The 15,409-nt window shown below is 38.9% G+C and overlaps 1 protein-coding gene across 3 annotated transcripts in view; it reads left to right on the top strand.

Moving 5' to 3' along the window:
• Nucleotides 1-5,383: 5,383 nt before the first annotated feature.
• dlg5a (discs, large homolog 5a (Drosophila)) overlaps nucleotides 5,384-15,409 on the top strand; it is a 43,585-nt gene continuing 33,559 nt past the window's right edge. For all 3 annotated transcript variants that reach the window (XM_028006460.1, XM_028006459.1, XM_028006458.1), the window contains exon 1: nucleotides 5,384-6,139. In XM_028006460.1, coding sequence (XP_027862261.1) covers nucleotides 5,836-6,139 — 304 coding nt within the window. In that variant the 5' untranslated portion in view covers nucleotides 5,384-5,835. The remainder of the gene's footprint in view (nucleotides 6,140-15,409) is intronic.

The raw sequence follows: 15,409 nt of genomic DNA, 5'->3' as shown, positions 1-15,409 counted from the left end.
TTTTGTGGGAACTGGAGAAGAATGTGAATTCAATTGCAGAAAACTTGCAGGAATATCAGAAATTGACAAAATGCATATTTAAAAATTATTGAAGAAGAGTGAAAGCTTTCAGTTAATGCAAAAATCCAACCCAAAGACTATTAGAAATCTCTGCAAAATACTGCTTTCAAGTCTATACTGAAAGGTCACAACAACGTATAAGGTGAGCTAAAAAGCTAAAGCTAGCCGAAATATGAATCATAGCACATAGACTTTGATTAGTATCCTACATGTTACTAATGATGCACCTGCAGTAAATTGGTCACCTTACTGTAGGTGCAAGTTGACCTACAATAAATTACCCCATGCAGTGTGCTGAAACCCATGTAAAAGTTACAATTAGTTGATGACTAAAACAGGCTAAAATACTAATAATAGCATCAAGGCTAGTACTAGTGTGTTGACCTACAATAACAGTATGTTATTGTTGAAATCTCATCTGTATAGTGGAATTTAGTTTATCAAATAGGTGAGAAAGAGTCTTGGTAATTAATTGAAGAAAGCCAGTCTTGTCGTTGCTTATTCAAAGGCACAAGTTTTCGGATGCACACTGTAGCAGCCTATATGTTTAACTTGTAATCTCACATCAGTGGCACATACCAAATAACTATTAAAAGGCATGTTTCAGACAGACTTGGCAACGTGCCGACAGTTTGTTGTGAAATGGAGAATGTTGGTCAGTTACCCACAACTGTGACTTGATAATTGTTTATCAGAGACTAACACTTTCTCCGCACTCTAATCTCAAAAGAAAAGTTAGAACGCTCTGTTAAAACACTTAACTAACCAACATAATTACTTAATATTAATAACAATGACAATTTTCCAGCACACTTAAAAGAGTTTTTCCCTAAGTCATGTTTATAACTGGGTTTGTAGGCCAAATAGAGGGTTTCACTTGTGGGATCTGGCTGGCAATTTTTTAAATCAAGGCTCCTTCAAACCAACTATCACTTTGTCATGTATGGGTTCTACAGTGTAATAGCTAACACCCTGGTTTTTGGATCCAGTGCTCTAAGTTCAAGTCTCAGTAGAACGTCCTGGCTTTGCACCTAAAAGTTTGAACAAAGTAACATTTTCCACACAGTTGTTCTCAGGCTTTATTTATGGATTTATGAAATTTGAAATCAGGCAGAAATAGAGGTTTGACAGTTTGTCCACCAAGTTACCCTGTCGTATAAATATTTGGCGTAGTCCACAGCCCATCATTTAAATTAGCCTTTGACAAATATTGTGCCTTCCACCTAGAAGATCAGAAGACCAGTTTTTGTATTGTAGCCATCCTTCCAAGAGTAGATAGTTATCTGTGAAAGAGTGCAAGGTTTTTAGCAGAATTTTTCAGAAATTATGGGATTTTCCACTCATTTCGATGGAAAATGAAGATGATCACAAAAAGCTAAATATTTCATAAATCATAGAAGATATCAATACCAAAAGACATAGCTGCAATGTCCTGAATGAACAGAATATGGTAAAGCAGAATGGTTGAATAGCATAAAGTATGCAGAAGTAGTTAAGTGGAGAAAAGTGTATGGAAAAAAGTGGAGGAATTCAAGAGTGTAAATGCCTACAGCATTCACACTAATGAAAAAACTACCCAATGAACAGCAGTTATGTGGTAAGGAGAGAATGGTTCCAAAATCTCAGAGGAATGTTTCCAACAACCTGAAACTACTTTCTGAGTGGAAAATTAAGGTTGTGCAACAGTTTAGCCAGAGTCCAGAACCAGAATCTGACAGAAAATGGTAGGGATCACTTGAAAAGGGTAACACTTTATTTGACAGGTTGTGAATAAGACTGTCATGACACCATCATAAACATGACATAACACCTGTCATGAACATGAGTAAGTCTTCATGAATATTTATGACTGTTGTCATAAAGTGTCATTCGGTAAATCATGACACTTTTAGTACAAAGTTGACATTATTCAAAATGTCTTTGTTATGACAACTTGACATTAACCAAGAAATCATGATCTGACATAAATTTGTTATAAAGGTATTACTGATTAAACTTTAGCTTTAATAACATAAAGCTACATAATTTTTAAAGTTTAATCAGTAATACTTTTATAACAACTTTTTGTCAGATCATGATTTCTTGGTTAATGTCAAGTTGTCATAACAAAGACATTTTTGTCTAGGTTAATGACAAGTTATCATAACGAAGACATTTTGAATAATGTCAACTTTGTATTAAAAGTGTCATGATTTACTGAATGGTGGTCGCTGTAAAATATTCTATTATCTTGAATCAAGTGGCATAAATAAACTCATCCCCTTTGTTCACAGCTTACTTTTTTGTTATTTGCTGTGAACACTCAACATATTGGAAGCTCCATCATGCTCTGCTTTCTGGCAGGATTTGAATAAAACAGATACATTCCTGTGATGCAGTGAGTAAAAGAGTGTGAAAAATGAGCGAACACTGCAGTAATTGTTTTGCCATCCTTAGCTCTGACAGCTTTAGCTGAATCTCTACTCAAGCTTACGATGAAAAAAAAATCTATAAAATGCAGGGATTTTTTTTTTTCCTTTAAGGCCATAAGTGATGGATATACTTGCTGACAGTCTCTTCAGCAAAAGATAAGGCTATTATCTCAACTGTTCTAGAATTACTCACAAACAAATCTTTGAAACAATATTTCAGTGAATAGTCAGACAGTTTGAAACACCACTTTAGTCGTCTAAATAATAAACACATTCATACCCTCGAGATAAGAACCATCAGGCCACCCTCCATTCACATCAGGGTCCTCAGAAAAGAGATACAGACACAATTGTCCAATGTGTGTCAGAGAGGGGACTTGCTTCCCTTTGATATGAATGAAATGTAATTCATTTTTCATCCAAATGGAAGGCACATGGTTGCACAAGCGATGTAGCCATCAGGGCAAAGAGAAGGAGAGAGGAGGAGGGGAGCGAGTTGCAGATGTCACAATGAGATTCACTGCATGCATGAATAAGGTCACGGTTTGAGAGGTATGCCTGCAGTCGCCTGCCCCTGTGCCAACAATCTCTGTTCAGCTGCAGTTTGGGAAGCAGGGCGCATCCATTGTCATTACACTGTGTTGCACAAGACACATTTCATTTGTCATCCCCATATGTGGTTTGGTTGTTAATAAACAATGTGCAGCCTTCTTATATTTTATCCCTTCATGGAGACAGAGCACTCTATGAAATTGGCTGCAGCTCAGAAGGTGCATAAGCCTGTGACTACAGCAGCGGCATTATGCAAGGAATAAATAAATCCTCCAATTTTTATCATTGCAATGACATTTTTCACTAAATAAAATATTTAATGTGGTCAGACAGCTGATTTGATGCAGTTCTCTTGATTAAATTTTTTATTGTTTCAGTAATTTATACCACTAACTACGACTGAAACCCCCTGGACAAATGCACAAATATGTTAGCCACAATAAACAAAATGCAGGCTTTATGTGATAAATTTACAGACCGAAAATAGAGACTCTTGAGTTTAATTAAACTGCATTCACGTCCCAGCTAGAGCAGCATGCAGCTCCTCAGGGAAACAGAGCCCTATTTTTCTAGGATTGAAATGTGACAGGGCAACTGACTGCAAATAGATTTCACACGCTCAAATGTGACCTTTTCTTCCGGTGTTTCTTCAAATAAAATGTCTGGGCTGGATTGCAAATTTGCAAGATCATCGATCATGCCAAAGTTACCATCAAAATTTGGCAAAAAGCAAATAAATAATTCATGATATCCCATTCAAACACAAAAAAAGGTCAGTGCTTCATTATGTTCAGGATAACTCATGATTAAATTGGGAGGAATACCTGGAAAGAACCCACACATGGACAGGGAGAACAAGCAAATTCCATGCAGAAACCTAACGGAAATTTGAGCCCAGGACCTTCATGCTGCAACGCAACAGTGCTACCAATGGTGCCACTGTGCAACCCATGTGTTCATTGTTATTTTAGGTAAAAATATTACAATGAAAATGAGTCTTCTTGTGCCTAATGGTAGTAAACTCCAACTGACTCCAACAACTTAGCATTGTTGGGATTGTTACTTTCAGCATGAGCAAGTGCTTGCTGTATTTCTGATTGAAAATATAAATATGCAATTATTATGTACTGTTTAGTAGGACAGCTGCAATACTGAATGAAGCTTGTGTTTTGATAAGTTTTACTTTCAGATTATTTATTATTTGCTTTTGTGAGGCTCAGACTGAAATCATGGACGACCTTATGGACAAAGAAATGTCATTTCCATCATTGTTTAACATACACAAAGAATGTCATGCTAAAAGTTTAACTCCATGTACCGGTAGATCATCCCTAGTATGTAGACTTGTGTCTTGTTAAAAACACTGATAGTCGATGTGTGGAAGATAAAGGAGAGACCACCTGCCACACTTAGTAAGGAATATTTGTTTCAGGAATACAATTGCCAACAAGTATAAGAAGCCCCCTGCAGATAGCCAAACTAGCATACATATTGACTGCAACTTTTAATTTATAAAGTATAGAAGAAAAACAAGAATTAATACTTCTTGTTTTAAGAAGAAGTATTAAAACTTCTTTTTAAGGTTTTAAGACTTTGTTTTAAACAAAGTCTTAATTAAACAATTCTTTGTTTAATTCTGTCTCTATCAAAATCAAAGTCATACATGAATAATATATATATATAATATATATAATCTTTTAGCAGCAACAGATTGTGTTTTTCTCTGGTATTTTTACTCAAGTTTACCATACATTAGAAATTTCCCATGGATCCATGCCTAATCAAGATGTTTGACTTTATTCTGTTTGTGCTCTTTTCTAATAGTGGCTGGGTTACAGACTGATAAATTTTACGTAAAATGTAACATTTTGCATACCTATAGATGCTTTCTAATTTAAACAGACCTAATATGACCGTTTAGATGTACAAATACTTCTGTTTTATATGACATTTTGAGTAGTTAAAGAAGTTGTCACAGAGTGACACATAAGGTCCTTCTATCAATTACATGTGCCAAAAGGGACATTTGGAAAAAGTTCAATTTCCGCTGTCCCACAATTTTAAAACACATGGTGAAATGGTGGCGCTTGGTGAAGTTATAAGAAATGAGAATCACTGTTGTACGGTGCCAGTTAAAAGTTTTTTGTTAAATTATGGTAGAGGATTACTCGTTTTTAATGTAACGAACACACGTTTAATTTTTCTGGATAACATTCATCTCCGTTCTCGGTTCATCCATCTGGAGTTTTAGACTTATACCTAGAGGAACGTGTACGCCCATTGAAGAAATGGGCGTCTTTTCTGTGGCACGCCGCCCTCTTTACCTTTTATGGTAAACGTACGGAGCGTTGATTGACAGTGGGCAGCAGCTGCTGAGTTGCTCAGACATGGCGGAGGGTACAGTGTAACTGAGGATCAGCGGCGGAGTTAAGTGAGTTTTCCCAGCAGTTGAGTTGGCGAAAGGAGCCTGAAATGGTCCGGAAGGAGAGGAAAATGCGTTCAGTTGACGAGTACGTGAGGGGGAAGCAAAAAACGACCGGAACTGCTCCACGTTAGGAAGATGGAAACATGTATCGCTGTTTAGTGCAGTCAACAGCCTTGGGCAACAAATATGGCTTCTTGTGCCTTTTTCAATATGCTATAAAAATCGATTTCCCGTGCAACCTAATGCCGTGGTGGTTCCGACGAACTTCTGCGAGCAGCGGTAAGTTCAGTTCGGTAATCGTTCGGTACTTTTGATCAGTGAGGATCCCAACATCCACTTGGCCGTCTGGGGTTAGCTGGGAAAGCTACGGAACTACGGCAGATAGCAATGGAGCCAAAGCACAAAGAGTTGCTAGACCAGTGCCACCAGAACTTACTGGAGTCCATAACAGATGCGGACCGAGTGATCGAGCTGCTGATAGTCTCGGGTACTTTGAGTCAACTGGACAGGTTCGAACTGGACCAGAACTGCTCGTCCAGCGCCGAGAAAGTCGATCACCTTTTGAAGATGCTGATGAACAAGGAGAGCGACCATTTCCTCGACCTGTGTGTGGCCCTGGAGAAGGCATACCCTGACCTGTACATTGCCCTGTTCAGCAACAACGGCGGTGGACCCGTGGACCACTCCACTGGTAAGAGCCCAGACCCCAACTTCTCATAAAAAGCCTGCTGATTGAATCCAGAAATGAGCGATCCCAGTCGTGGCATAGACCTTGCAATGAGTGCAATCTGGGTGGTCTGCTGCAAGAAAACGTGCAAGACGTGAAGCTTGGTTTTACTATCAGCTCAAAACTACTAAAAATCTTTTGATTTTGGAAGCATGGGAATGTTACTGCACATATTCGTGTGGAAGTGTTGCTAAAACATTGACTGACTTTTAAAATCAGTAGAGTGCAGCAGAAAGTCAGGACTTCAGCAAATTGCCAAAACAGAAACATCCCGATGTGGAGATCATCACTCCCATTGTAGCTTTGTTTAGATGCAAACGATGTTTGCTATAATCCACCACAAACGCTAGTTTGTCATGAGCTGGCATTATAGTTTGTACATTATGTAGTCTGGGTTGTTTCCATGGCAACAGATGTGCTGCTGACATGTTAAGTCCATATCAACCTATACATGACTGTGTGCATGCAGCCTACCCATGCATTTGTTGCAGACCAAACTGCTGAACAACTGTGATGATGGTGCATTCATATTTTTAATTGTCTTATTGGAAAGCAGGGTTTACCTGTATGGGACCATAAATATTCAAGGTCCACAATATGTTTAAGAGAAATGAAAAAACAAGAAATGGATTTGATATAACAGAAAAAGTAGCATTGAGAAATAAACGGCAAAGTTCAAATTTAAGCACAAATATTGCTTAGACATGCTAAAAAATTAACTAATAGATCAATATGTCCCCTTTAATGGGATAGCTAGTATATTTTGTAATGTTTTTAGCCCCAGTCTGAAGGATTCAGCAGTTTCTCCACATATCAGGTTTTCTGATAGTTCTAGAGCTGATAAGCCGAGAAGCTAAAATCAGCCTCTCCTTGTTGAGCTGATTGTTTCTGTGAGTGAATGATTCTCTGGTGATCGAAAAGATTTAGATGGTTCAGACCTGACAGGCAACTCTTAAAGTTCTGCAGTCCAATACCATTTAGATCAATAACCATAACCCTTTTAAATGTAGAATTTGCAAACCTTAAGCCATTGCTCTAATTAGGTGTGAAAGGATTAATTTTCATGATATACACCTTTTTTTCTTGTACCGAGAGCTTTAAGGAGACTATTACAATAATCTAAAGATCTAAATTACTGAAACTAGAAAGCATGTTGTAATTTTACTGTGATCTGATATTTGGGTCTGATTCCAATACCATAACAAACTTCTTGTCTGGTGTGTAAATTCCTAATTTTAGGAATTTAGGAAAGTATAGTTTTTTTTAATTTGGGGTTCAGTCAAGAAAAACAAAAACTCTAGCTCTCCATCTCTCTCTCGCCTCTGTTTCCTGGGTAGGGAGGATAGTTCTTCATCACAAGCTCCAGTTTTCTACCAGAGGCCCAGGATTTTCACAGTGTTTCTTGAACTGTACTGTTCTAGACTGAGATGTCAGATGTTTCTCCAGGTATCTGTTGCAGCCATTTTTCCAGTGTGGGTGTAACTGCACCGAGGGCTCCAATGACCTGCACTACAGCTGCCGTCATTAGCCAGGCTCTTTCTAGCTCTTCCCCTACAAAGAGCCTCTTCGGCTCCCCTAGAATGGGGCCTGGGGGCTTTTTTCTTCAGAAACTGGAGAAACTGTATTTCTACAGTTCTACGTGTTACTTTTTCCAGATGTTTCCATCATTTGGAATGACCACATTGATAAATAATGTCAATAATCACAAAATCTGGTTTGTTGGCCATTACCTTTTTTCCTTTTGCATCTTGAGCTCCCATCTGATCTTCTTTTGGTAATTTTTCACCACCTTGGGGGATAATTGCTGCTGTGACCCAGGGATCTCTAGTTTGTAGATGTTTCTATAAACTATACCAGCCAGTGATGAGATATCATAAATTCCTTTTCTGCTTATATCTTATACCCAGCTGCGAGATGCTTGATTGTTTCTGGAGCCTTTTTGTACAGCCTTCAACTGGCATCTGGCCTATTCCGGTAGATTTAGGCTTCTATTGCTATAGTGCTGAAGCAGTGCTGCCTTCTGGCATTTCAAAAAGTTCCCAGTACTGATCTGGCTGGGGAGGAGTTTTTTTTTGTGGCAATTCTGCATGTGGTCTGGTTTAAAACATCACTGTATTTTTTTGGTTCATGTGCATGCTGAACTAAAAAGCCTCTACGTTATACACTGATTACCTGTACCATTACACCTCTGATGCTTAGGAGAGAGTTATAGTACTCTATGATCTGAATGGCTTGAAAATTGAGCCTTGATGGACCCCAGATGTGATCTTTGTATTTAGCAGATTTTTCAGTGCTGAATTACACAAAGTAGTCCTGGTCAGCCATTGTTGGATCTGAACGAGATCAGCATTGACCCACCCCACTTGTTCAGTCTATCAATGAGCGTATTATTTGAAGGACTAAGAGCCAGTGTGGCCATTTGATTTGTTTCCTCTCTTCACAGCTACTGCCTTCACTTCACTGGTTTTGGTTGCTGTTTCACAGAGACAAAGGGAAATCAAGTGTAAAAGTCATGCCTAGTTTTGCTTTTGTCCCAGTGACTAAAGCCAGTCAGTGGCTCGCTCGCAACTGGCATCATGGCCCGGAGGCTTGAATTCAGGATGAGCCTTAAGATCCAGAAATTTGGAGGAGATGAAGACACATACAGTGTTTCACACGAAAAAAGCAACCTTGCAGGCAGTGCTTCAAATCATAACATAGCAGCCTTATCCTGGGAGTACTACATCTATTGTTCAGTGGTGCAAAGTTGGCCTTAGTATATTGGTTGAAAGTAGACCTTTGCAACTTGTGCTGAGTTGGTTTCTTGCCGCTTTGCTGACAGGATCACTAATGCTTCCTTAAGCTTTATTACTTCCTTGTATTGAGTGTTGCTGCTGGAGAATAACACTCAGCAGTGTGGATTTGGGCTTCCCTTTAGCACACACCTTTTTATTCTAAAGCACCAGGCCTTGGAGGTGACATGTGTTGTATTTGGAGAAAGAAAGCACAACTAGTGGGTCTGACTTGTCAGTCTGTGGTTATTCAACAGAGGATTATAGCCAGCTCTCCTCACTCTGGGATTAAACTTTCTCTGCGAGACACGCTTTTTAATTCATTTGCAGTCATCTGTATTAGTTGCTGCATTTCTGGCTTACTCTTTTCACAGTTATGGTCTTCATTAATTAGATTTTTTTTGTTGTTGTCATTTTGAGAGAATGGTGAGGGTGATCAAATTAATGTTTTAACATTGTCTTATAAGAGCCTGAAGACAAGTTGTGTACCTTCAGGCAGAGAAGCTGGTAGAAAGGGATCATTGGGGATGAAATCCTCAGAGTGGTTGTGTGTCTGTGAACAAGGCAGGGTGTGAGAGAAGAGGAGAGGTATTCTGAATGTGATGTGTCTTGCTGATAGCAACCTGCTCTCAGCATGTCCTCGTCTCATGCTGCCTGCCTGCTCTTGTTCTCTACTTTGCCGCCTATGCCAGCAAAGCCTCCAAAGACACGCATGTACAAAATCATCCAAAGACACGTCGTTCTGCCAAAGGAAAATGGTGCAGGTGCACACATTAATACGCACTGATTAGGGCCCACAAGCTGTAAATTATTAGTGGCAAAGATGGCAAACTGCTTCATGTTTTCTGTAGAGGATTATTTAGGCACTGTTTTTACATTTGTGTACCTAAACACTGCAGCTTTCCTGTTGCAAAAGATTTCTGCTAAATATTGAGCATGAATGATGTGTATTGACCCTGCTTTTCAACAAGAGAAAGCAGTCTCTATGTTCTCAGATTTATCTAAATACATTTTTACAAATGTAAACACCAGCAATTAGGCTCTATTCATTCCCTTGCTAGTGTACTGATTTCTGCACACTACATATTCATATCCATAGAGCGGTAACACATTTTCACATTTTGCAACTTTACAACTATGAACGTCAGTGTATTTTGGTCATAGTTGTCTACCTAAATTGACAGGCTAAGCAAGAAGAGTATTAAAGACGCTTTACAAGAAATCTGTTATTTCCATTCATGTACACACTCGATTGCTGATGATGGCAAGCTACTGGATTGTAGCTACAGCTCCCCTATGACAGATTGATAGAAACGAGGCAGCTATATTGTGCCATTGGCCCTTCTGACCACTGCCAAAAGGCAAGGTGAGTGAAGAGTCTTGTCCAAGGACACAACAACAGAGACACAGTAAACTTTTGGTCTGATGAGACCAAAATTGATTTTTTTTTCCTACTTCCATGCTAAACGTGATATCAGAGTGACACTGCATATATCACTCTGAACACACCCTCCTCACTGTAACAACATGATGGTTGCAGCATCATATATTCATAGGAAGACGTTTGGAAAAGGTGATTCCAGGGATCTGGTTACAAATGCACTTGTACATAAACTTTGAAACCAACATCTCATTTATTTAGTTAATTATGCCCTAGTTTATATTGGTCGTCTAGTCTGCTTATTTTGTTTTCTTGACTTGTTTTCTCATTTTTGGGACTTCTGATCTTCCTTTTTCCCTTTTTAGGACTCATAGGCTTTGTTCCTCCAAGCTATTACCACGACTCACCAAGAGTCTTTATCCCAGCGAGTAGCTATATTTCTTTGCACGCTAAAAGGTTTTGCCAGTGAGACAGAGGCGGGTGATAGGCAGAGGGAGCAAGAGAGACTGAGACAACAGGGCTTTTGTTGAGAAGTTCAGCAGCCCCCAAAGTGCACAGTCAGCAGCTTGCTCTGTGTACAGCAACCCAGGACATGGGGCAGTGTTTCTGTGTTATAGGAGGAGGGTTGCTGTCCTCTATGTCAATGAAATTCTGTCCTATAAACCACTCTTTCCAGACAAAATGAATTATGACCGTGGTGCTCTTTGTCACCAGCAAGGCTTTTAAATACCTCCCAAGAGCTCGACCTGGCTTTACTTTCTCTGTCAGTCCGAGTTTGCGTCAGTAGCTGTCATTCTGTGACGCACGCCACCACTTACCTTGTCACCCTACTTTCTTACTCTTCATTGCTCTTTGTACCTTCCTCTGACTTCACCACCTCAGAGCAGTGTTGTGAACACACAGAGGAACCCATCAGTTTGCCAGCTGTTAGAATATATTTAGATGGTTACTTGCTCGAGGATGGCCTTATTACTTTTACTAACTTTCCCACTCAAATTATTATCTAATTTTAGGCTTATCTGCATTTTTAAATTTTTAGACTTTACACAGTTGAACTCCAGTTCTTGAGATCAAGAATCTGATAGGAGACGAATGCTATCAGCAGGGAAACAAGTCTCGAACCTATCTGGACTTAAAGACTGCTCGCACATGAAGAAAGCTTTACTCAAAAGCAGCATTGAGAACCAATTACAGTTTACAAATTTGCTCTGGGGCAACAAGAAGAACTTAATTTCAGTGGAAAAGTCCTCAGACAAGTTTGTTCAAGACTAAAATTGAATCTTTTAGCCATAATGACCGTTGTTACATTTAGAGGACGTAGGAGAAGCTTACAACTTAAAACTCTTTCTATCACTCCTCGTGATAGCTGCACCATATTGGGGGAGTGTTTTGATGCTGGATGAACTGCTGCGCTTCACAAATGCATGGCCTGATGAAGACAGAACATATTTTATTAATATTGAAATGGCATCTCAAGATGTCGGTCAGAAAGCTAAAAACCTGTGTGCAAATGAGTCTTTCAAATAGACAATCGTCCTAATTTTACTGTCAAAATAGTTACAAAGTGACTTTGAGAGACATTGGAATCAATATTTTGGCATGGTTATCTCAAAGCCCTGATCTCAGCCAGATAAAAAAAAAAGTTAGGAATTCTGGAAAGGTGTGTGTGAGCGAGCCAATCTACAGATCTGACATAATTGCACCAGTACTGTCAGATGTAATGCGACGGAAGTCCAGCAAACTATCGTGAAAGTTTGTGGCAGGATGCACAAAACAACTGTGCTAAGTCATACCAGATTCTGAAAGCTGGCATTTACAATTTTTACTTTGATGAAAGTAAAATGGACTAAAGATTTTTTTCTGATGCATTATACTTCCATTAAGCGAATAGATTCTGGTAATATGACTAAAACAGTAAAACATTAATCTGATTTGATGTCAGACAGTGAGGGGGGAAATGTATCCGTGCCATTTTACAGAATGTATTTAAATATCTTGCTTCAACTGTAATAGCTTACCATATATTGCGTCTTTGGTGTTGCTGTAAATGACACCAATTGTCAGTTTGACACTGTAACCTTTCATCAGCATTGAGTTGCAAACTCCATGTAACAAGTTATTTAAAATGTTTAAAGTCAAAGCTGGCTTCACAGTCAATGCTTCAGCATTTATAGAGTAGGAAAAGCCATATTTATTCATATTTCTATATTGAACAAAGTAAAAATGTTTTTACTTATTTTAAAACATTCTCCATCTCAGTGGCACTTTCTATTATTCCAACTGATGTTGGCTTGCTTCTTGTCAATTTTCCTTGTGTTTACCACGCTCTTCACATCTTCAGTCCAAAAAATGCTGAAATAAAATTCAAATGCTTTGAGCCTTTTTCATTGCCCGTTTAAAGAAAACCTTCTGATCTGTAACCTCAATTCCTGCACAAACCACAACACTTTCCTCCTCTGAATAATGAAAACAGATGGCTGTGGATGGTAAAATAAAACATGAATACCCTTTCATGTGTGCACACACAATATGACCATATTTTTAATGCTCTGACTGATTTTTGAAGTACTTGTGTCAAAACAGCCAGCAGTCTCAGAGTCTGCTGGCTCAAATCAGCTTTAAGACAACCTAAGAGTTATCGGTTGTGAAAACAGGTTGTGTTTAGTAGAAGAAACCTGGCTTTCACCTCTCCATTGGAGTCCTTACTTTAATTTAATGCAGATGAAGGAAATCACATGCAGTTCTTTTCCACTGAACAAAGGAGAGACCGACCCAGTTTTACTGCAGTAATGGTTCGCTTTGCTAAAGCTCTTAAACAAAATGTTCCCAGTGATGACACCCAAATTCGCATTACATGTTTGTCCTCTTTATCAAGTCAGGGTTATTGGCAAAAGACACACCACTGACATTTTTAATAAGTAATATTTTTAATAAAATCTTTGTTTTCTAATTCTGGTTTCCCAATATATTTAGATTTAGCACTATGATTGCAAATTAATTTGTGATCAGTAAAAACCTATCCTCTCATCTGCTCTGTCCCCTGATATGTGCCTTACTATCGCTGCAAATCAGAATCAACCACTGTCTGTGTCTTTAGGCTCCATCTGATTGGTATAAAGAAAGTATGTGCACGGAATTATAAATGATCAAGATTTTTGAACACCCATTTTCTAAAGCAATCCAGATCTTTTTTTCCCTCCACATAATCTGATGCTAAATTCTGAACATTTATTTTTCACATCTGGAGCATTGTTTCTGAGTAGTACGGTAATTATGCCCTTTTCATCATGATCTTTTTTAGCTATTGCCATTTCATGTTATGCTCTTTTAAGTGAAACCCACGAAGTCTTTTCTAAATCTGTAATTAAACATGACTGGAATATCGTAAAGATTTATAACATTTCAGCAGTTATTTTGTTTTTGCTCCGGCTCTGTTTTGCCTTGTGTATGTCCTAGCTGCAGCATGTTACCCAGCATTTGGAGGACATGTTGCAGACATCTTTCACCCTTTTATTTCTGACCCCAGGAGGAGGCAAGCTGTTCAGTAGGAAATTATGCCTCGTTTATGCTGAGCTAGGCCTCTTTGCATAGAGATAATAGGTTGGTCTGGATGGCACCGATGTGCTTTTTTTAGGATTCCAGTGCTGCATAGGGGCTGTGACAGGTTCACTGGACTAAACTTTTCTCTCTGTGTCCCAAATGACTTGCAGAGATCCAAACACGTCTAGGGTTCAAGCTGTTCATGGCAGTCTTGATTTTCAGTCAATAGTGGAACAGATATTATTTTGAGATGCACCAGAGGCCAGAGTTGGACCTCTATATAAAAAAGATGTGTGGGATTTACCATGCTATGATGAGCACTGAGGTGTGAGGCAGGGAGCATGTAGCCAGCCTGGAAGTATTCCTGTCTCATAGAGTCATCATATAGTGGTCATTGTTTTTTGGCCAAGCACAAACTCTCGAAGGCAGATGATCAATCTTTCACTCTGTCTGTAAGGTTTCACTGGCTCCATGCCCAGAATTCTGATCTGTGGTGTTGCTACCATCCCAGAAATCAGACCCACTCACAGTTTACAGTAACGTACCAGTACACAGTAAAGAATGTATAAAATTACTTAGCAATTTTAAGTTACATAGTGACGATTTGAACTTTTTTTGAACCAGTGTTGCTGTCTGTGTCAATGAATTTTGACCAGCGCTTTCAAATATGTTTTTTATGATAGCATTGTGTGAGTTGCCTCACAGCAAGAAGGTCCTGGCCCTGGGGTCTTTCTTCATGAAGATTGCATGTTGTGCGTGCATGGGTTCTCTTCAGGTACTACTGGCAGGTTAATTAGTGTGCTTGTGTGCTCAGTTATTTGTTCTGTTTGTTTCTCTGTCGCCCTGTTTGGAACTGGCAATCTGGTTCTTGCGCACCCCGCCCCTCATACAATGATCATCAGACCCAAACCACCCCCTACCTCTATCCTCATCCTCCTCGCCCCCCACCAAACACACACACACACACTGCTACCTTCTCGTAGGATAAGCAGGTATAGACAATGGATTGATGTGATTACATATGAAAGCCATTACCATGTTTATGCCTTTTGCTCTTAGAATGAAAGTTATTTTAACTTAAAGCATGCTAATATAAAAACTTTTTACTATATTGCTAAGAAAACATTTGCTGACCTAAACCACCTCATTTGAACACAGTGGAAATTAAAACTAATTATCTTGCACACAAAACATTAGTATCACATGAGGTCCTCCTTTACAGCTAAGCTGTCATCACTCAGTTTGTTCATCCAGGAGTTTTGGGTGAGATCTTGCCTCCAGAGATCTCACCCAAATCTCAACAATGTTTTTGCACATTGTCGTCATGTTTCTACAAGCCTAAATTCATTCTAATGTTTTCTTTTTTCAATCATAGAGCAACACAAAATAATGGCATAATTGTGAAGGTAAAGGAAAAGGGGTACATGGTTAACATTTTTAACAAATAAAATAAAAAAAAATAAAAAGGTTGTGCACATTTACTATGTCCTTTAATATAATCTCTACACAAATTCCAGTGCAACTACTAAACGGAATCCACCT

Source organism: Xiphophorus couchianus, chromosome 22 (assembly GCF_001444195.1).
Source record: "Xiphophorus couchianus chromosome 22, X_couchianus-1.0, whole genome shotgun sequence".
Lineage (NCBI taxonomy): Eukaryota > Metazoa > Chordata > Actinopteri > Cyprinodontiformes > Poeciliidae > Xiphophorus > Xiphophorus couchianus.
Note: the sequence above shows the minus strand (reverse complement) of the source record. Positions and strands in the feature narration are given on the sequence as shown.